At 48.9% G+C, this 21,826-nt stretch overlaps 1 protein-coding gene across 3 annotated transcripts in view; it reads left to right on the top strand.

Annotated features, from left to right (window-relative positions):
- PACRG (parkin coregulated) overlaps positions 1 to 21,826 on the top strand; it is a 480,352-nt gene that overhangs the window by 437,261 nt on the left and 21,265 nt on the right. The window contains exons 5-6 of one of the 3 annotated variants that reach the window (XM_081044896.1): positions 4,765 to 4,885; positions 10,330 to 13,484. In XM_081044896.1, the coding sequence (XP_080901022.1) occupies positions 4,765 to 4,885; positions 10,330 to 10,474 (266 nt within the window). In that variant the 3' untranslated portion in view covers positions 10,475 to 13,484. Of the gene's footprint in view, positions 1 to 4,764; positions 5,916 to 10,329; positions 13,485 to 21,826 lie in introns of those variants that run through there. The other 2 variants (XM_081044897.1, XM_081044898.1) reach the window with 2 other exon arrangements.

Here is a 21,826-nt window from a genome sequence, read left to right as displayed (position 1 = left end):
GGGCACGCACTGTGGGACTAGAGTTCTTGCTGCAGGCTGAGCTTGCCAGCCATTCACCTGGAGAAATGGTGTGACCGTGTGCTCTCTGCAGTTGCTTTGTATTGATGGACGCTCTCATACGGAGAAGAGCTTCTGTCTGGACGTGGTCTGGATTAACGTTTAAGTACAGTACATGCGAAGTGGCCACTCCTGGCAGCACTTCAGACCCCACACAAATGGCCAGAGAGACAGCGATGGAACCAAGGAGGGTGTAACCAAGCCATGATGCATCAGGAGCAATTTATTTCAAAGCCTTGGTTTTATGACTGTGATTCAGCGTTGGGTGTGTTGAGAGAATCTGTCTGCCTGGCTGCCCAGGGCCACAGTGACTGTTGTTCCGTAGGGATAATCATCATTTTATTTGTCTGAGGTACTTGCAAATGTCTACAGTTACTGAAAATGCTCAGGTGCACTTAAGAGGTAACACAAACCATTGTTGTTGCGCATGGCAAGTTACCTCATAAAATCGGAGCTCCCAAAAGTTGATATTTAGCATGAAGAAGATTGTCAGTGATTGTCTGGATGTCACTTGAGTCATCCCTTTTTATTTCCTGATTCTCTCTAGGGGGTTTTAATTGAGTTTCCCATGCTTAGGTTATCTTTAGGAATGTTTGATTCCTTGTCTTCTAAAAGTACCTAAGTTGTGAGCGCCTTCAGGATGATGGGGAGGTGGGCACGGGTGCTTCCCCCCACCCCACCCCGTGGACCACGGCCGCTCCATTGTGGGTCCTGCTCTTCCCTTTAGAGGGTGTTGCGGCTGCTTCCACGGGAGACCCGCAAAATTAACAGGAGCACTTCTTTTCCCCAAATCGCGCCTATTTATTTTCTTAGTCATGACCGGAAAATATAGGTAGATTTCATAAACGATTTTGTCTGTTGGTGCCCAATGACTGATAGCTCAGATCCATTGAATAAGCAACCTGACGTAAACATTTATACGTTTTATTTTTCTGGTGCCTTCAGTTATGCTTTCCTTTTTTCCTTTCTTCCTTTTTCTTATAATAGTACTAACTCACAAAAAAAGAAAGAAAGAAAAAGGAGAAGAACAAAGCTTCTACACAGTCTAGAAATTGCAAACGTGCTCAGAGAACAGTTCCTCAAACTCCCAGGTGATGCATGTCTGCGACTGGCCCCTGTCACTGCATAGCAGACATCCATGTAAAAGGGGGTGTCTCACGTCACCTCCCCTTGCGGTGGCCCTTGGTGAGGAAGTTTTGGTAGTCACATCACAGTCATGAGCTGAGCTCATGCACAGGGATGATGCCGTTGCCAGACTTGAGACAGAGATAGGCACGAGTCCCAGTTCTGACCAGTATGGCGTCTAGAAAAAGGACACTTTGAAGGAGGTTAGGTAGAAAAAGGATACGCCTGTCCTTAAACGTACTGCCTACATAATCAAAAACAATTTCAACATTCAGAATAATAAATGCATTTAAAACAATTCCTAACCAGGAACAACACCGTTCACGCAGTAGCTGCATGGCCCCTGCATACAAGAACCTCTAAGAGAAATGAAATCCCTTCTACTCTGCTTGTACAGTCTCCCTTTAGAAATAAACGCAATCTGGTTTCAACCTTTGTTACTGTCCTATTTGTTGGGTTATAAATAAAGAATATCTTTTCCATCATTGATGTATCTTTTTAGCTGCTGGACTCCTAGTTTCCCAGATTGAAATGCCATAGATTGAAATGTCGTCTTCCTAATCAGAATTGACAGTTGTAAATAACCATTTTTACGCATCCTGTTCTTACAGCATATTTCCCAATAGCATCATGTGTATTTAAGATGCTGAGTGTAACCTAATCTCAAGTTCAGATTCTCAAAGATGCTGACAGTAGAGCAGTTTTGAAAAGGAGACCGCATTGCTTTACCTGCCTCTCAACCTGGTTTGACACTAAACTGTGCCCTGTCATCATGGCAGCACGAAAAGAAGGAATGTGTTCCTTTTTGGGTCTTTTTTTTCCTGCCCCAGGGATACGCATTCTGCAACCACAACTATTCTAACTCCAACTCACTTTTTGAATAAGCAACTTCTGTTCTTTTTATCATTTTGGCTTGTACACTGTTGAGGAACAAAAAAGCTACATAGTTTACTTACTCCTACAGTTACATATTTTTTAAACAGTAAGAATAGGTTATTATTGAAATAAAGCATTGCTTGTCATTGCAGCATTCTGGAAGGCGGTGGAAAAAACAGGGTGTGTTTAGCCACCCATTGTGTGCAGACGTTTTCAAACCCCATCTGCCTCCATCAGGAAAATATGTCTGTCTCGTGATCAACTCGGTTTTTGACATTTTGAGTTATATGCCAACAAAAGGCACCATATATTGGTGATTAATTTATGTATCTTTGTCTATATGGAACTGGATCAAGGCTGTCACCACTCATTGGTGACAATGATACTTTCTGTGTGCCCGCCAGGAGGTTTGTGCCACGGGCATGACTGTCGTGTGCACACGTGCTCATGCCACCTTCTCCCAAAGTTCACCTCTTTCACGACTGTCATCTGGCTTTAAAAGCAAGGCTTTCCAATACATGGAGACTCGCCAGAGACAGAGACTCCCGCTGGACACTCTCCCCTGCGACTGGAAGCTAACAGATATCTTTTCCCACTTTAGTCTCGCTTGTCATACAGGCTGTTTGTCCCTGTCCCTCCAGCCCCTTTCCCTGACCCCTTTGTGGCTTTTGTCCTGCCCTCTTAGACCATCCTTCCCAACATGTTTCCTTTCCGCGCACGTAACTACCGGCTTCTCCTATCGGAAAGCTGTCCCAAGGGGGTCTATACCATGCTGTCCTCCCTGGTGGGCAGTGCTGAGGGCATGGACTGTCTTCTCAGACCACCGTGCAAATCTAACAAGAAAAAACAAAAGCCTGCATACTTTGTGTGTGTTTGTCTACATTTTTGTTTTTTAAAAGCTTAACTTTTGCTCAAAAGCAATAAGGCATGAACCCTTTTGTTCTATATAACTACCACAGGTGGGTATTTAAGATAATCAGCTACTCTATAAATCAAACTTGAACTTAGCTTTCCATGTGACAGCAGGAAGGCTTCTACCATGAGGAAGAAAAACCCCACTTAATTACAATGACTTAGTGAACCATTTTAAGTTTATTTGTTATGAAAAATGGATATGCAGTATAGCTATATGACTCATAATCTCTTTCTGCAAAATTAGTAATAATTCTGCCTGCCTTCACCCCCACCAAAAGAAACTAATCAGGAGAGCAATGCATTTTCTCTATGCTATAGAAGACAGTGATATTTCTCTAGTAAGTTTCTGGAAAAATCAAGCGAAAGAACTGCTTATCTATGCTGTGTGGGATTGGAATTGTTGCTTTTATTTCTGATCTGAACCATTACTCCAATCTTTTAAAAAATGTACTAAAAAAAAGAAGAAAGAACTAGGAACAAAAGAGTTGAAATCCCATTTTTCCCCCTTATTATTTTCACATTCAAGCAAGATACACATTCTGGAGCAATACTTGAAGTATGAATAAAATGAGCCCTTTGTCTGATAAAGTGCATGCTTACACATTACACGTCGTGCCCTGTGTCCTGGGCTCTCATCCTCGCCCTGCTGGGCCCTCTCAGCCCGTCCTGCCATCCTTTACTTTCATCATAGATAAGATGGGGGTGTTGGGGAGAATGTCACCACAGGCACAGTGACAGCTCACTCCCTGAGAAAGTAAATGTTGAAGTCCTTGGAAATCTGTGACTGAAATGCAACATGAATTCGTGTAACGACTATTATTAGAGGAAAAAACTGTGGAGCTTTCGTTCTCTGGACTGAGGCAGAGGTCTCCTGTTTTTGTCAGACACCCTGTATTTGGGTCTCACAGGCTGGATGCGACATTGTCCTTCTTACCTACATGGTTTGAGAATGAGTGTGCTGTGTAGAGTAGCTCCGATGTCGGTTCCCAAAGCCATCAGAGGCCAGTCCTAAAACTACCTTCCCTCACAGGTGACTACAGTGGTCATGTCAGAGCTCTGTGGGGCAGGGCCTTCGTCAGGTCCTCCAGGCCTCCCACCTGGGCTGACCACCTGCCTGGGCTTCGAGAGGCTCCCAAACCAGCAGTGGCACAAAGTCCCCATGAAACGGTGCCTAACAACTGTCACCTTGACGTTCAGGGATCAGTCAGGAGCTGCCACAGCTGGAAAGGCAGTTTCCTGCAGTCCTTCTCCATCCAAAGGGATGGGCCAACTTCAGAGACCTGAACTCTTGCATTAGTGATACTTAGAAGAGAAAGACCTTACCAGGGGTACAAAAGCAGCAGGGACACGGGGACGAGCCCAGCCTCATTCCAGAACGTACCCATTTTCAACCACGCAGGGCCCACACCCTAACCTGACGCTAGCCTGCTCCTTCTCAATATGCCATGTTGTGATTTTGAAGAACTCAAGGCCCCAGGGAACAGTCTTTATGTAGCTGTCAGAGTTGGGAAAGAGGTTCCCTGATGCGTGAACAGCATTGAAGCCACGATGACCTCGCTTTCATGTAGTCTATTATTTCTGTAGTGTAGACGAATTTTCATCATCTCCAATCTGGGACTTTGTATTTTCATATATTTGTTACCGCTCCTAAAAATCTGCAAGACCACGTCAAAATGTTAAATGCTTGCGTCTCCTAACACGCATTCAGAGAAAATGGCCAGATTGAGGGGTAGGACTTTTCGGGAAACTGCACAGAAATAACGGGCCTCTTTGTGTGTTTGCCTGAACCAGTGAACTCCGGAGATGGCATTGACTACAGCCAGCAGAAGAGGGAAAACATCGGCGACCTGATCCAGGAGACGCTGGAGGCCTTCGAGCGCTACGGAGGAGAAGACGCCTTCATCAACATCAAGTACATGGTCCCTACCTATGAGTCATGCTTGCTGAACTAATGGCAGGGACCCCTGAGGTTGAAGGAGGCTTCCCTTAGCCTTGCCAGCATCGGTATCTGCTGTCATCAGCACCTCATTATTTGTGACAGCTGCAGTTTTCTTTGCTACAGCTGCTAAAATAGTGGCCTATGGGCCATGGGACTGTTAGCCCTATTGAGAGTAAGGCCTTCCAATACATAAATAGTGCCTGTTTCTTAGACTACAATAGTGTACTGTGCTTATTTGTCCTATGAGAAGAATTGTTTCTCTATACAGCTTGGATAGGATAGGAGTCGGAGTTCAACCTCCAGTTGTGGAGACAATAAAACTATGATTTTCATACGCAATTCAGCAATTGCTGTTCTGTGTGTGCCTGCCCTGAGGGTGAGGGCATAAGTTGTAAGGGAAGAGTTTAGGCTAACAATTGCTTAATAGGTGTTTGTCACGGAAGAGAAACCCCAGTTCACCAGCACCTCTCCTTGCAGCTGTGCAGGACAGTGTGCTCTGACAGTCAATAAAACTAGATTCCAGTTACCGCAGGACACTTGGGCAGCGCGCTCTGAGCCTCAGCTCTAATCGTGACTACTGCTCCCAGCCCATGGTGATCTGGGCTTGCGGGGGCTTTCCAGGTTGTATGTGGGTGGGGTGGGGTGCGGGACACTGGGAGAAGAGTGGGGGGCAGGGTTATGGGGCAAAAGGTAACACAGCAGACATGACTTTGAAAATGCTGGTTTGAATCCTCATCCCTCCGTGTGGTGACATGCCCATCAGGACCCGGCGTGTTACTGACAAAATGTTACTCAGCAGCTTGCTCAGGCTGTCTAATAATTTTTGGAACAATGACTTGCATGCATTTTAATCATTTAACCTTAACATTACGCTGTGAAGCAAATTAAATTCTTTCCCTGGGCTAGTCTCCTTTCCTTCGTCTCCTCCCGCTGCTCGGATGGGTTCTCACCGCACCGCTCTGTAGGTAGGTCTGATGGCAGTATTCAGGAATTTTATCGAGACAAAAGAAAAAAAAAAGAAGAAAAGGAAAAAGACAATGAACGCGCACGTTTTCATTCTGAGAAAGTAAAAAGGTGCCCGTAGAAAAGCCCAAGGCAATCAGCCCAATGATGGCTTTGCAGGCTTGCCGGCAGTGAGCTCTGGGCATCTGAAACTCGGCCCAGAAAGCTTCATAAAGACAGAACACTGACTCTGCAGACCTGAGAAATGCTGTAACTGCCCACAAATGCACTGCCCAAAGTAGCCTACTCTGTAGCAAAGTGCAATTTCTGCACAAAAAGCGGAGAAATGAAATGCATCCCACCATGCCTGGCCATTGGCCTAGAGATACTGTCACTAATTGTGTAAGACACAAGTTTCCAACCGCAAACACGAGGAAACTGGCTCATTATTCACCTTTCTCAATGCCTGGCTCAGCATATGACATCTAGCATCTAAGTAGCTACCATCTAGTTTCAGTCAGCATTTTTTAGGATAAATGGAGATGCATGACTGCGTAAGACAAATTGGCTTTCATGTATAATATTTTGAAAAGACAGAGCTAGAAGCAGACATCAACAAGTTAAGGCAGCTTTTCCTCTAAACCATGAGGGTCCATGGCACCCATAGCTGTTGTCCTGTCATCGGTGACGTGACACGTTTGAAGGGACACCAGAGTCTAGCATACCATTAGAAAGACAATGGCTTGTTGGGGCTTTTGAAAGTTCCTGCTGGAATTTCCTACATGGCTCTGTTAGGATTCACAGCAGCAAGCCTGGCCTCACATAGAAATGGGTCTGGACTCTCGCTCTCAGTCACGTCCACGAAAACTGCCTGGTGTAGGAGCGAGAAGACCCGCAACTTAGCCTCTATCCCTAACTTTGGTTCAGAATGAAAACATCCAGGCTCATTTCCCAGCTCTGTCACTCACTGGCCTTGGGCAAGTTAGTTAATCTGCTGGAGCCTCAGTTTCCCCAGATGATTCCTACCTGCAGGCATGCGGTAAGGACAAGAGGGGATCTGCATGAAGTACCCAGTGTAGTTCCTCAGACAGGGTGGCCTTTTATCTCAAAGAGAAACAAGATGTAAGTAATGACCAGTCCCCACCCCAGCAGAGCCATACTTATTTGGAAAATCTTCAAACAACACGGCGTCCTACAAGTCAATATTGAATTCTTTGTTACAGGAAGATGCTTTTGCAGAAAACCAAAGTAACTACATAGATAGCACAATGTTTTCTGGAGGCTTTTTTTTTTTTTTTTTAATCACGTTGTTTTACTAGTACAGAAGCAGGAATGGCCTACTTTTTCTGACTGTTGCATTTTCCCATGGAAACTTCCTTTCAAAGGGATATAAAAGGATGCAGTGAGGCCCAGTGGGAAGGCCCCACATAGGAGGCAATGGCTCTGTTTGTCTGCTATGACTGCGTTATGTTTACTCAAAGCTGCCATTCAGGTGTCACGTCTATCAATCAAAATGATAGGACAGGCCCTGGACTAAGAGTCACAGGTTCTGGGTAGGGCCTGTTACTCAGGAGCGTTAGGGCCCAGAACAAGTCACTTAGACTCGGTTTCCTCACCTGTAACCGTCTGCTTCCCAGGGTCACTGCAAGGACCAAGTGATCGATGCAGGGCCATGGGACCTGGATGACCTGGGTTCTAAGTCCCCTTCCACTGAGTAGCTGCCAGCTGATCTTGGACAAGTTATGGAAACTCTAAAACTCAAATGCCTGAGCCTCTAATGGGCTAACCCAACTCTACCTTGCAGGTTTGTTACAAGCATCCCAGGACAAATGTACGTGCATAAAGGGCTCAGCAGGGCCCAGCTGGACAAATGGGAGCCTGGGGGACTCCCCATGAAAGCGAGGAGCCTGGCACCTGGCCAGAGAGGTCCTCAGTGACTGTGTGATACTGGGGTGGGGGTGGGTTCTAACCACGACTGATGAGGTCCTCATGTGTCAGCGGGAGGTCTCCGGCCCCCTCACAGGCACGGGTCTTGGTTACAACAGGGGCCCTGGTGAGAAAGATACCAGGGTTTCCACAAGCCCACCTGTGCTCTCGTAAGTCACCTCTGTGGGCATACCCATGCCTGAGAGAGTGCCTCCCCCTTCCTGTCACAAGTGCAGCACATAATTCCTACACCAGGCAGCACATAAAACTATATCAGCAAAACAATGGGCAGAAATATGAAGTTCAAAAATTCTGTGAAATGGTGGCATGCTTGGAGAACATGATATTTTAAACTGAAGATTTCTTAAACAAACAGAAAAATCCTTAAATCCTTCTGGGGTTTACTTACATGAGATCTCCAGAGAAGCTTCGGTGTAGGCCGTGGACATCTCAGAGCACTGGAATCCAGAGACGCTAAAACCAAGTAATTTCATATCTCTTTCACTGCATCTCTTACTTCTCTTGGCTGTTTGGAGATGATCATTAGACCTTTGCAAGCAGAGACTGGAAAGCTCAAAGATTAGTTTTATTTTAAAGCACTAATATATCTGGGAAAATATCCCATGAATGTTTTTCTGAATGCAGATTTCTACTCTCAGCTAGGATTTAAACTGGAGTCAGAAAACCTCCAATGCTTTTTAAACAGTTCCCTCCACAAAAGCGTCCCTTTTCTAGACATGTACCAGTGGACCAAAGTTTGTCCAAAAGGGGACACTTCCAGATCTGAACTAAAATTGACCAAGTTCCCATTCACACCCAGGAATTCGTGCCATTTTCCTATCTGGGGCCAGGAAGGAGCTCTGCACTGCTCCAGCCGGCCGATCAGCAGTGCTCAGAGCCAGGCAGCGGCCCCTCAGCCTGGACACATTCCTGGGCTCCACCATCCCTTCTCCTGTCCCACTGCAGGCTGCCATAAACTCGCAGAATAACGTAATCCTTTTCAAATCCAGAAAGAAAGGCATTCCCGAGCTCGACCGACCTCACTTCTTTTCAAATAAGATATTGGAAGTGAATTAAACTTCCTGGTTACCCTCTGTGCCCCAGACTCGGCCTTCCTTTGCTCTGATAACAAGGTGAAGCCCACCCCGCTGTGTTCGGAGCAGAAAAGGCCACTTTCAGAGGGGCACTGCGACCCCCACCCTAGTCTGATTAGTGGTAATCACGTCGTTTTAATACAAAAGAAACTCTAAGCGTCCTCTCTGCCCTGCAGCAGGGAAAGTGTAACACAAGTGCCTCTGGCTTCATCTAGAGCCCTTTCCAACAGGAAAACGCCTATTGGTGTAGAATCTGATTGTAAAAATAGCTCGCGGAGTCTTTGCCCCTTTTGCAGTGTGAGCGGGAACACGCTGAGTGGAAATTCAAAACGCAAATCAGGCTTTCTTTCTGAGAAACCCTAACTAGGCACAGATTGCCCTCCAGTTCAAGAGCTGCCCATGATATTACAGCGGAATGCAGCCACCACAGACTAAAGCTCCTGAGATGGCCTGGCACGGTCTCCACACCATCATCCAAACTTGGACCTCACTGCTGATGTGCTTTGCTTCCTCCTACAAGTTACTTGGCAGTGAGAAAATGCTCCTATCGCGACTGAACTCTGGAGACAAACGGGGGGCGGAAAGCGCTCTGTGCACGTTGGTCCATTTGCATTTCTCTGTATCAGGGGCTGGTTTTTGGTTTCCCCAGTGGGGATATTGCTAAGCTACTCGCATTCTTTATCCATTTTTACTTTGCCAAATTTCTGTACGTGTACATGTGGGCTAGAGGCTTTGTTCTCTTCCTGTGCTCGATAAGGCTGAAAACGTATTGCTTCAGGTTCTCTCTTATTTAGAAAATATTGAGAGCTCTCCCCTAGACTTGCCTTAAGAACCTGCCGGAAGCTACGCACCCGATACTCAGGAAAGGGCACATGGCACTGAGTATTTGACCATAATTTCCAGGCATTTTCAGATGTTCTAATCCCTCCAGGCACTGCTGGATGCGAGGTTCAAAGGTAAACGCAGGTTCACCCACTAAGAAATGGCGACGCTGCTATGAAGGAAAGAAGAAGCGCCCATGCACTGTGTACCAACTCAGCGACAATGGCCCCAGGGAGACTGGGACAAACTGCATTGAAGGCTAAGCCTTGCGGTGCTCAGACACCTGGTCCTCTTCGTCTCCTCTGCTGGGTCCTTCCCTTCTTCCTAACCTCTAACTGCTGTCATCTCTCCCTCTCTTTCTCCATCGATGCCCTCGGCCATCTCCTCCAGTCCCGTGGTTCAGACGCCATCCATACACCCAATTCTCAGATGTAACCTCAACTTCTCTAATTCCCACTGAACATCACACTGGACAGCCTAAAGGCTTAGCAGACCGTCCACATGAAACCGAACCCTGGTTCCCTCCACTTTCTAGTCGCCTAACCCCCGCCCCAGGTGCTGCAGCTCAGTCATCATGAATTCACCACTTACTTGGTCAAAAACCCGGAATCATTCGTCTCTCTCTTTTCTCAGATCCCACATAAATCCTGTCTGCACAACCATCAGAACAGACCCTCATCTAACCGGATGCTCGCTCCTTCCTCCCGCTCCTGTCCAATCACCACCTTGCCTGGCTTCCTTCCTCCCTTCGGGCAGCGCCCAGCACGGAGGTCAGTGACCCTGCAAACACAAACCCCACTAGATGGCTGAGCTGCTCCCAACCCTCCAAGGACTTCTGCCTCCCAGATCTCCCTGTGGCCTCTGTGCTCCATGAACTTCCCCTCCTGGCTACTCCTGATCTCACCTGCGACACTCGCCCACGTCCTACTGGGGTCCCAGGCTCTCCACGTCCAGCTGGGCTGGCCTGGTCTGCACAGCTAGGACACGAACTCCTGGCCTCAGAGCATGGCACTTGCAAGGCCCTCCTCAGCCCGACACGAACACTCACTTGACTCCTTCCTGACTTCTCACTGGTCTCTGCGAAATGTCGCTTCCTCAGAAAGGCCTTTCTCTACCCGTTCTCCTCCAACTGTTTAGTCCTTATTTTGCTTGCTTGGCTTCAAAACACTGGTGAATACCTGACAGGACAGTGCATCTTGCTTGCCTGGTTACAGAAGTGGGCGCCATGAGAACAGGGCATGTGTTCTGCCTCCCACAACCCCCTCGGCCGTCGGGTGTGCAGTCGGCACTCGGTAACCATCTGTTGAATCAACGAATGATTGGCCCTTATAAAATGGCCGGGGTGGCCCTCCCCGCACCCCAGCCTCACTTGGGGGACCCCGCTCTTCCTCAGTGTCCTGTGTCGACGACACCACTGTCCTGAGGGAAGATGGACCATCCATCCAACATAAAATTCATTGACGACGCTCAGACTTTGGAAAGTTTAAAAAGGCGGTGCTGTCATGGGGAGACACCTTCATTGTTCTGTTTAAACCAAGTCGGAGGGAAGTGTTTGAAATATCCTGCGAAGCTCCCGGAAACAAGGGGCCCATCTGGCTGTTCAGAGACAGGCAGACGCCTCCACGTGAGCTGTGACGTAAGGGTCGCTGTGTTCCTCTAAGGGAACAGTGCAGGACAGCACCGAGGTGGCCAGCGAGGCCAGTGTAACCCCGTTCATACAGTGTACAGGACCTTTCCATAGGGGACCCTGGGCTCAAAGGAACCCCGATGTCCACTTAAATCCACATTCTCAAGGAGGCTAAACCAAAGTCTCCGGGTGTCCTAACGCCATGGACCCCGAGTTGCCCCACACACCCTAGAGCAGTGGTTCTCCAGGTGGGGCCCCGTGGAGGCGGGAGGTCCCTGCTCAGATCTGCTGGAAGTCCAGGGGGCCCAGCATCTGTGTCTGAACAAGTCGTCCAGGGGATTCTTACGTGCCAGGAAGTTTGGGAACCTCCGTTCCACACCAAGGTTTCGCCCAGTGGTGATCCAGCCCTCAGAGGACCCAGAGAAGCTGAAAGTGGATGGTCTGTGAGCGGAGTTCTCCACCGGTCCGGTTTTCAAGCCCCTCTGCTCTCGCTGTTTTCCATTAAGCAATAGGACTCTTCAGGGAAATTAATTTCGTGTAGCTTTAAGAATAACTGAGACACTTCCACTTCCCTTGTCAGGGAGATAAATAAATTGTCTTCAGTCTAGACAATGAATAACAGGTGTACCTTAGGAAAATATGGTTTCACTCAGTCAGTAAAGCTACCAATGGTAGATACCTATCATCTTTGCTTCAAGTGTTATCAGAAAAAGGCCAAAGCTCACTGTTCAAAACACCATTTCCAAATATTCAATGTAGTTGTCATCTTTACACTTGAAACTTAAAAAAAAAGGAATCATTTATATGAATACAGAAAGGGAACTTTCTAATGCACTGCTCAAAATTCCAAGAATTATGGTCAGCTATTCTGAATCAACCTCCAGACAATTTTGCTCCCCAGACACCCTCACTGAAGTAAGATCTGTATTAACATTTGTCCACTGACCCAGGTTTGTCTCTGTGGGTCCGTGAAAGCAACCTACAGCTAAAACTATGTCCTCACACAGCAAGGCCCGTGTGTCACTTGATTCAATTACATGCACAATAGGAGCATTCTAGAACCAGGCTTTAAATGGCCTTTTTGTCTCCTCCCTCATACATCTGGGGCAGAAAAACATTACATTAAAATGCAGGAAGAAAATTGTCCCATAAACAACTTTATTGATAAAAAGATAAATTTTTAATAACCCTTCAGTAGGCTCCATTCAAGAGGGGGGGAAATGTCAGATGAGCAGGATTTTTACAGTTCTCTTAGAACTTATCCATATTAAAAAGAATGTTTTCAGTTTAGTGGGAACCCAACTGTAAAGACTCCTGAACTGTAACAATCTCTTCCCCAAATCTAATAATGTTTGGTGGATCTTTGTTTGCTGAGGGGGGTATAACCTACATGCTGTGAAAGTGATATTTTCCTTCCTTCAGAGTCCAACAAAAATGACCCCAACAACGAAAGAGATTAAAATGCTTTATTGGGAGGGGCTAAACTGAGTCTTTTGGACTTGCTGAAATTTCTAATAGCGTCACTAACCAGCAAAGGCCGCATGTCTAACAAAATACCACAGCATCTCACAAGAGGTCAGAGTCCCAACTGAATGAAGCCTTTCTCTGGGAAATAGCTGTCAGAATCTACAAAGGAGTTAAAATGTGTCAAGAGGGGCCACCCCCAGGCTCTCCCCACCACCAGGAGTTGTTATCGTGGCCCTTACTGGGATAATGTGTGTGAAAACGTACGGCTGTGTGCAGGCATGGGGAATTGGAAGAATGGCTCTCATTGACCTTCAAATATTGCACTGGTTTCCCTAGCAGAGCTGTGAACAAGCAAACCCAGGTCTCAGGAGCTTTGTGACACCTCGTGGGTATCGACAGAACGAGGAGGAGGCGTGTGTGGATATACAGATATTCTAGACTGGCTTGAAAAGAGAGATCTGAAAACTAAAATTAAGTCCAGAGAGCAGGTGTGGGGTGGGAGTAGGTGAGAAATCATAATTTGGTTTGCTTGCGACTCAGGTCCAGGTCAAGGTTTCAATGGTAGCTCCGCCGCCCACACGCTGGATGCTGTTGCTCTTTCAATATATCCTCTGACCTCAGTTTCCCCGTTTGAAAAAAATAGGAGGAAAGAATACTTCAGAAGGCGTTGGGAGGAATAAATGAAGTATTTTGTGAAAATCTGTGCCTGAGACTTCATCTTTCAATAGAAGACATGTGGAACACATAACTATAATATAAATATTTTATAAATATAGTGCAAATAAAATGAATATAAATCTATACACTGAATCCCAGACACTCATCTCAGCATATGTGGCCCCTCAGATCTTGATGAAACAACACGCGATCTGTGTCCCTGCAATCCAGTGTTATTTTCAGTGTTATGTGGGTGTTACCTCACGGACCCACACATGGAGAGGCCTGTTTGCTTAGGGCTGAAAAGACCAAGGCATAAAACTAAATTTTTTTCCCCACATTTCACACCTGCCAGGTGATTTTTGGTGTCACTACGGAATACCGATAAGCCTTTATTTTTAGCCACAGCGAACGTAGGCTCTATTGCATTGAAATGTCTCCTCAGACATTTGTTAGTGAAAATGTCAGCTCCATTCAGTTTACCCCACGAAGACGGGTGGCCTCCTTTTATTCACACACATGTCCAAATTCCTCATCGTCACTGAGTCACACAGGACTTTCTTCTACATCCGCACATTCTTACATTGCATTTTTTTTTCGGGGAGCTTTTGGTCCCTCCTGGTCTTTAAAACCAGATTCATAGTCAGCGGTTGAATAAACCCTGTTTAATTTCCCAAGAACCATAAAGCAGGGTAATAGGGAGCTAGGATGGAATCACGGATGAGATTTAAGTTGTGTGTTTGAGGCTTCTTAGGAAACTTGTAATATTCCCTTCAGAGCCACACAATTGCTCCTCCTGCTTCTTCATGAGTCCTCGGAGGAGCTGGGGCCAGATGTGCCCACGTTTCCTCCCATGGACTCAGCATCAGAGGCTCCCGGCAGCCAAGCCTGTGTCCTCCCCTGCCAGGTGTAGAAGATGCCCCCTGACCTGGCGCCTTCAGGTGGGGGAGAAAACGGGATGGGGGGTCGTGGGGCCTGTGCTCAGGCTGAACCCAGCGCCTTGTGGAGGGGTCACAACCACTGCCCCACGGTCCAAGGCTCCTTCGTGGTTGGGGTGCAGGCCTGGGGTGCTCTCCTATCTTCTCTTTGGCTGCAGTTGGGGCCCCTGCTGCTCACTGTGCCTCTGCCCCAGCACAGGCAGAGAAGAGTCAAAGCGACATCAGGGACACCAAGGAACCAGGATGCATGGCCAGGAGAAGGGCCACTGGAGGACAACGTGATTGGGCAGCGCACACTTTGTTGAAGTTACTGCAGACACTCACAAGCACCATGGTAACTGCTTCCATTTCACAGACGGGAAAGCTCGTGTTCAGAGAAGTGACACCAGCTGATTCACGGGAAGGCTGGGGGTGCCCGCTGCCCAGTGCGTCCAGGGCCCCCAGCTGGTACACGAGAAGGCCGCCCCACTGCCCAGTGCGTCCAGGGCCCCCAGCTGGTACACGAGAGGGCCGCCCCGCTGCCCAGTGTGTCCACCACACAAGCTCCAGCACATCTAAGAAAGCCATGGGGAAGGGTCAGGCTCGCTCTGCACACCAGCTCCAGAGAACAAGATGCCACCCGAGCCAAAGGTTCTTGTGATATTTAACCTGCCTCAAAGCCCCAGGAGCTGTGACTTCCCTTCCCTTTGGCAGCGTCAGGAAGGGTCGTTGACCATCAGAGAGTCTGGGCAGGGGTGTGGGGCGGGGGTTCCCACATGGGTGGGAAGTCGGCTCACAGAAACTCGAAGTCCCTCTGAAACCTAACACTGTGAGTCCGTACAGTAAAATTAAGCCCTTCCAGGAGTGGGTGGCACTGTAAATAGCAGTTTATGTGAAGGACAAGCACAGAGGTGGGAAGGATGTATTCCACGGCGGCCTGCTCCCTGCTCACCACAGGCTGCATTCCTTCCTGGGACCTCACCCGTCCCCAGTTGCTGACCTAACCAGGACTCCCTCGTGGGGTTCTACAGGACAGCACCCAAATTTGTTCAGAAACTCCCCATCTCAGGTCCTTTTCCTTTCCCTGTGGCACAAGGGTCCCCCGAGCTGGAATTCACATGGCCAGTTTCAGACTGGGCTCTGCCACCAAACAGCTGAGAGTTCTTAGCCAAGGAACTTCAATGCCTCAGTTTCCCCTTTTGGAAAGTGAGGTGCTCGGGCCAGACCTTGGTGTCAAAGTTCCTTGGAAACATGAGACTCTCGGGTTCTAGTCAGAGAGAACAGTAACCAACGTGGTCTTTGTCCCACACAGCTCGCTCCTCAGTAGGCCTTGGGACACTGGGAAATAGAGCCAGTCCCATCTGGGCCACTCTGCAGGGGAGGCACTTTGTCCCCAAAGAGGCTGTGGCCCCTGCCTCCCTCGCAGGGCTACAGTTTTTCTCTGAGAGGAAGTGGGACTCGGCCCAAGGTTGTGTGCCGGGGCCTGGGAACACGCCATCCCAGAGCGTGTGACGCCGGGGCCTCCTGGGCCAGCCCGCAGCCCTCCCGGTGCCAATGGCTGCTTTCACTGCAGCTGAAAGGGGCCGTGCGCACACACTTTCTCACAGTTCCTCTCTGCTGGAGGGGGGACTTGCCATGGCAGTCACGCAAAGAAGCGGCTTTTGTCTTTACTTGAGCTGCACTTTCTTATCCATCAGCCTTTCTTCCCCTCTCTTCTCTAATCCTTTTGGCCTTGTGCAGGCATAGCCCAGGGACGGTGCCCCGTCCTTAGTGACCTCTCAGGGCAGGGCCCCACGCCGGGCCTGTCACACAGAGTGGCCCTCCATCCTCCCTATTGTCCCTGAGTTTCCAGCTTCTTTTCTGTCACAAATCCTGAAAGACTGGCACTACTGCTTTTTGGGGCGGGGGGTCACGATCAAGTCTGGGTAAGGTGGGATGATGGTACCTATTCTAAAGGAGTCAGGAGAACAGTTCGATCCCGTCACAAATGAGAACAACCCAGGAAGAGGGAACACATTTTTATACCATGGGTCACCACCATGCAAGACAAAAATGTGTTGCCATAGATCCCTTTGGACTATAAATTCATATTCTTGTAATGTCCACTCATTCACTGATGACTTGGTTTTCACCAGACATGTTTTAAACCTGCACTCAGAGATCATTTGGACCCTCCAGGGGTGGGGTGTCATTGGTCTCAGTTGTGTCACAACCCCTCAAGGAGCATCTGACTCAGAGGCGAGACCAGCAGCCCAGGCTGGAGCTGCCCACACTGCGGTAACTGCGTGGGAGGCCCTCCTTCTGCTCCCTTCTCATCACCACTTCTCCCTGCCCCCTTTCCCGTCCAGCTTCTTTTTCTCCTTATCCTCTTTTTCTTTGTCTGTGGCCTATTCTGAGGCCTCCTAGTGACACTCCTGGGGGGCTTACGGGTCCGCAATGAAACGAGTCCCTATAAATGAAGGGCGCAGTTAGTGGGAACAGACTGGAGCACGTAGAGAGGACGAGAGAGGGAGGTAATCAAGAAGAGGAGACGGGCCACGCTGTGCTGAGGGGCGCAAGCTCCTGGCGGACACCTGGGGGCTCCGAGCTGTTCTCTTTCAGACCCTGTGAGAGGCCCAAAGGAACCCCCGCCAAGAGCGGTAGCACACTCACTCTCCATTTGAAGAACATGATTTGCTCCACCCGGAACTTGAAGAAAGCTCCTCGGTGTCATGCGTCTCCAGCCAAGGACCTGACCCTGGGGGCCATGCTTCCTTCTTCCCAGTTCTCAGCTGCAATGTCTGCACCACCACTCCCTTCCCCACCCAACCCCATCGGTGAGCTCTTTAGGGCAAAGGAGTCTTCTCTGCCCTTTTCCCCACCTTCAGCCCTGCCTACCTCCCAGTGAATCAGAACCCTCTAGAGAACACCAGCAGCCTATGGCCTACTAACCTCCAACTCCTGCTAATGGCGGACTTACTGGAACCTGGAGAGCGGGGATCAGGAATAACAAGAGGAGAACAACTGACTTTGCTGCTTCTCGAGGGTCACATCCTCTCTACTTATCTTGGATTGTCTTCACTGAAGGATGAGCCAGAAATTCAATGCTCGTGCTGAACGCCTATGCGAATAAGTTCGACAACAGTTATAAGCGAGATAAAAATGAATTTTAAAAAGGTACAGTCACAGAGAATATATACAAGTGGCCCATACGCATTCAAAAAAGTCCTTGTTATCATCAGTCATTGGGGAAATGCAAATCAGGACCGCCCTGAAATACCACCACACCTCCACCAAAATGGCAAAGAGGAAAAAGGCTGGTGAGACCAGAACTCCCATACGTTGCTGATAGAGGGTAAAATGCTAGAACCACTTCCAGTGGTGCACTCATTTCACTCCCAGACAATTAGCCGAGAGAAATGAAAACCTCTGTACACAAAATTACTGGTACAAGAATACTCGTAGAGCTTCATTCCTAATGGCACAGAAGGCAAACAGCCGCAGTGTCCATCAACGGGAGACAGGATCCACAGACCACAGCACTTCCTGTAACACAATCTTCTTCAGAAGGAAAGGCAGCGGACTGCCCCCGGCCCCGCCACGGGGGAAACCCGACCTACACTGACTAGATGGGGACATGTCGATTCCATCTGCATGAAGTTCTGCGACAAGGAAAACAACCTACAGAAAAAGCCAAGGCAGGGGTTACCCCTGGGTGGGCCGGCTGACAGGGACATGAGGGAACTTTATGGGCGATAGGGACATTCTGTCTCTTGATAGAGGTTTGGGTTACACAAGTGTGTGCATTTGTCAAAAAATCAGCAAAATACACATAAAATTTGTGTTTTGTCGTATATTACTCCTCTAAATCAAAAAAAAAAAAAACCACTGTACAACATTGGAGAGAAAGAGCTACAGTCCTTCCTGGAAATGGAAATGCTGTAAGGGGGAGACGGCAGTCCACCAACACCCCTCCTCGCAGCCCAAAGGGCAGCAATCAGGGTGGCTCAGCGGACCTGCCACACTGCCTTTCCCAGTGCCAGCTGCCACCAGTAAGGGCCGGTTCCTGTCCCAACTATCAGAAGCTTTCAAGATGCAAAAACCAGTGTTACAGGGAGCATTCAAGGCCATGAATGCAAGAATACCTGGGCGCCACCCACAGACCAGGCAAGGCCTGACCTGGGTACACCAGACATCTCGTGTCTTCCGACCTGAGACACTTAGAACGCCTGCAATGCTTTCTATGCAGAAACATTGAACTTGGGTCCCTCAGACAGCTACTATGAGCCCTTCCACAGGCAGCACGGGGGACCGAGAAACAGGCTGACCAACATCACAAAGAAGCGACGGGGCTACCAGGGGGCATGACTTGTCCCCAATGAGTTGATGTCATAAAAGGAACAGCGATGGATTAGAGAGACTTAAGGGACATACAATCAGTTAAAATGAATAGGCCTGGGTTGGTTATTGGTTTGCGCAAAGCTACTGTGTGAACATACATTAGACATTAGGCAAGAAGAAAGGTCGTGAAACAGGAAGGCAAAGGTCACTGCATAAAGCAAGTACAGACCTTACATACATCGTGTCCCTTTCTAAGGTTTTGTTTTCAGAAGGGTATGCTCTAAGATTTTCATAGCAATGATCTCTGAGCACATAGAAATGTGAAAGTTGTTACTTCTTTCTGCTTCTGCTCATCCTCATTTGCTAAATGTCTAAAGTGTATAGGTAGCATATCTGTTAGGGGTTGCATTGTGTGCCCTCAAAATTCATGTTAAAGTCCTAACCCTCCGTAACGGAGAATGTGACTTTATTGGGAAACAGGGTCATCGCAGACGGTGAGATCACACTGGAGCAGGATGGGCCCTATTCCAGCGTCACTGGTTCCTTATAAAAAGGGAAACTGGGACCCAGAGTCACACCCAGGGAAATGCCATGTGAAGGTGAAGGTGAAGGCAGAGACTGCAGCCACGCTTCCACAGGCCAAGGGACACCAGAGATGTCCAGCAAACCGCCAGAGGCTGGGACAGGCGGGGAACACACTCTTCCTCAAGCCTTCAGCAGGGACCCACCCTGCCAACACCTTGAACTTCCAGCTTCCAAAACTGTGAGACAATAAATTGCTGTAGTTTGAGCCCCACCCCCCACCCCGCCCAGTATGGGGCACTTTTTCCTGCAGCCTTACCTGTGACACAAGTAATACAACATCTATAATAAGAAGAAATTACTTAATTTAAAAATTAAAATAGAATATGTGGGGCCTGGGAAGAGGGGGCTGATAGATGGGGTGTAAGCTCTCAGGCGTCAGGAGCTTCTATTTCACAGGGCATTTTATAAAGAGCTTCAATTACGAGAACATTCTTCCCTAAGTTAAGCTGGAAGCTGCCTCCCTGCCTCTGCGGCCCATCGAGCTCATGAGTCACTGTCCCCCTGAGTCATTCTGCCCCTGGGAGCAGAGCAAAGCCGAAGGTTTAGCTCCCAGGAGCCACCAGAAGCTGCCCTGCCCCTCTCCTCCCTGTGTCCCAGCCCAGGTGCTTTCCCATGGCACCAAGGGCACCTGGGAGGGACGAGGGGTCCAAGCCAGCATGGTCCCAGTGCCCTCAAAAAGCTGCCAGCCTCCATGAGCTCTGAGTCTATTATTACAATGAAACGCTTCATCCTCCCAGGACGTGGCCCTGAGGCTGGGCACAGAAACCTGAGCTGATGGGAGCCCAGCAGATCAAAATAACTTCCCAGAATAACCACGGCCTGCTCCTCCTGCACTGGCCTGGAAGCCAGGCCGGCCGCCACTTCCTCCCTGCTCTCCCCAAGAACGAGGTTATCATGTCTCATATTGAAATTCAATAAACTGAGACAATCGGAGGAAGTGTGGAGCTTTCTCCACACAGGGAGCAAAACGGAACCCTGCTTATCAAAGTGACAAGATTTATTCAGTTGCTACAAACTTCCAAAGACTTCCTTTCCCAAAAGAAAAGCCGGGAGGAAGGTCATGTCCTTCGGCCACCTCCAGTCAGCCAGAGCACCATCTGCTTCGCTTCAAGCAAATCCATCCGGCAGGAACCCCCAGCCCCCAGCTCCTAGACCCAGGGCCCTGGACGGAGCCATCCATCATGGGGGGTGGGGGGAGGCACAGCCTCCTCTCAGACCAGTGCAATGCACAAGTATGGTGAAGCCAGAAGCCCTAGCACTATGCACCGCCTGTCACCTACCTGGGGAAGGGCAGGGAGGGTAAATAAGGGAGGAGATGAATAAGGGGTGTGGGGAAGGATGGCACATGGGGGGAGGGCAGTGGAGGCCAGGGAAGAAAGAGCAGAAGAGAGGGGAAGGAGCGGACAGGGGAGAACCTGTCACCAACAGCCTCTCATATTACCCTCTATAGAGACCCAGGTTCTCCCTACCTGTCTGCCCCCGTTTTATCCCATTTCTCTTGTGCATTTTTGCTATTCTGAGCCTTCCGTATAGAAGACATATTCCAGGCCAGGTGAAGGAGGCTCTCTATCGCCTGGATCCAAGTAGGCCCACATCCAGTCCCGGGCCCTTGCCCAGGCCCACTCACCTGGAATGCCCCGTCCTCTCCTCTCCCAGGTGGTCTGGCAGAGCCTCCTATCAACTCCACTGAGCCCAGGCATCTCCCCCAGGCTGTCTGTACCTAGCACCCTTCCACATGGACGCAGTTAACCTCATGTCCTCGTGCTCCTGCAAGGGACTGCAGGTGAGCAGAGAGCATGTGCAGAGCTGGGTGTGGCTAAGGGAAGCCCCACCCTCACCAGAACCATCGATGGCTGCAACAGTGGAGCAGGTACCCCTTCATCCTAGGTGCCCCTGGACAGCGGAGCGGCTTGCTGGGGCAAAAGCCAGGCTCGCACCAGGATCACCCTGCACCGGGCTCGTGGGGGTGAAATCCAAGTGATGGCAGCTGGACAGAGGGTCTCACTTTTCTTCCTGGCTCTGAAAAAAAGAGGCACATCAGAGTGTGCTAACCACCATTGGAAAAAGAGGCTCCTTCATGAATACAGGCAAATACATTTACTGAGACTGATTAACCTGACGCCAGTCTATTGGTTTCCATGAAGGTGGCGTCAGAGCAGCACCCTTACCTGCCTCCTGGAGGACATACGGCCTCAGACTCAGATCGTTTTCCAACAAAGACACATATCAAGGGGAGCTGGACCTTTTTCAGGAGATATGTGAACCCACCTTTGAAAGTCTCTCTTCTGGTGGGGGTTCCCTATTTCCTGATCTAAAAAGCCGAGAACCAGACTGTATTAAGAGAGGATGGATGACTGACAAGAATGCGTTGATTCCCTTCATGTGCGTCTCCAGGAAACTTAAGGAAAAGTCAAGGCTAAATTTCGACACTGCTTCAGAATCCTTCTCAACAGTACAAACCAATCAGAATCGGCCTGTAAGTGGAACCCTCCTTGTCCTACGTGTTCTTGATCTGTGGGACTCTCCCTGTCTACCCACCAGTGAAACGGTGCCCAAG

This window comes from Rhinolophus hipposideros (genome assembly GCF_964194185.1).
Source record: "Rhinolophus hipposideros genome assembly, chromosome: 3".
NCBI lineage: Eukaryota > Metazoa > Chordata > Mammalia > Chiroptera > Rhinolophidae > Rhinolophus > Rhinolophus hipposideros.
Note: the sequence above shows the minus strand (reverse complement) of the source record. Positions and strands in the feature narration are given on the sequence as shown.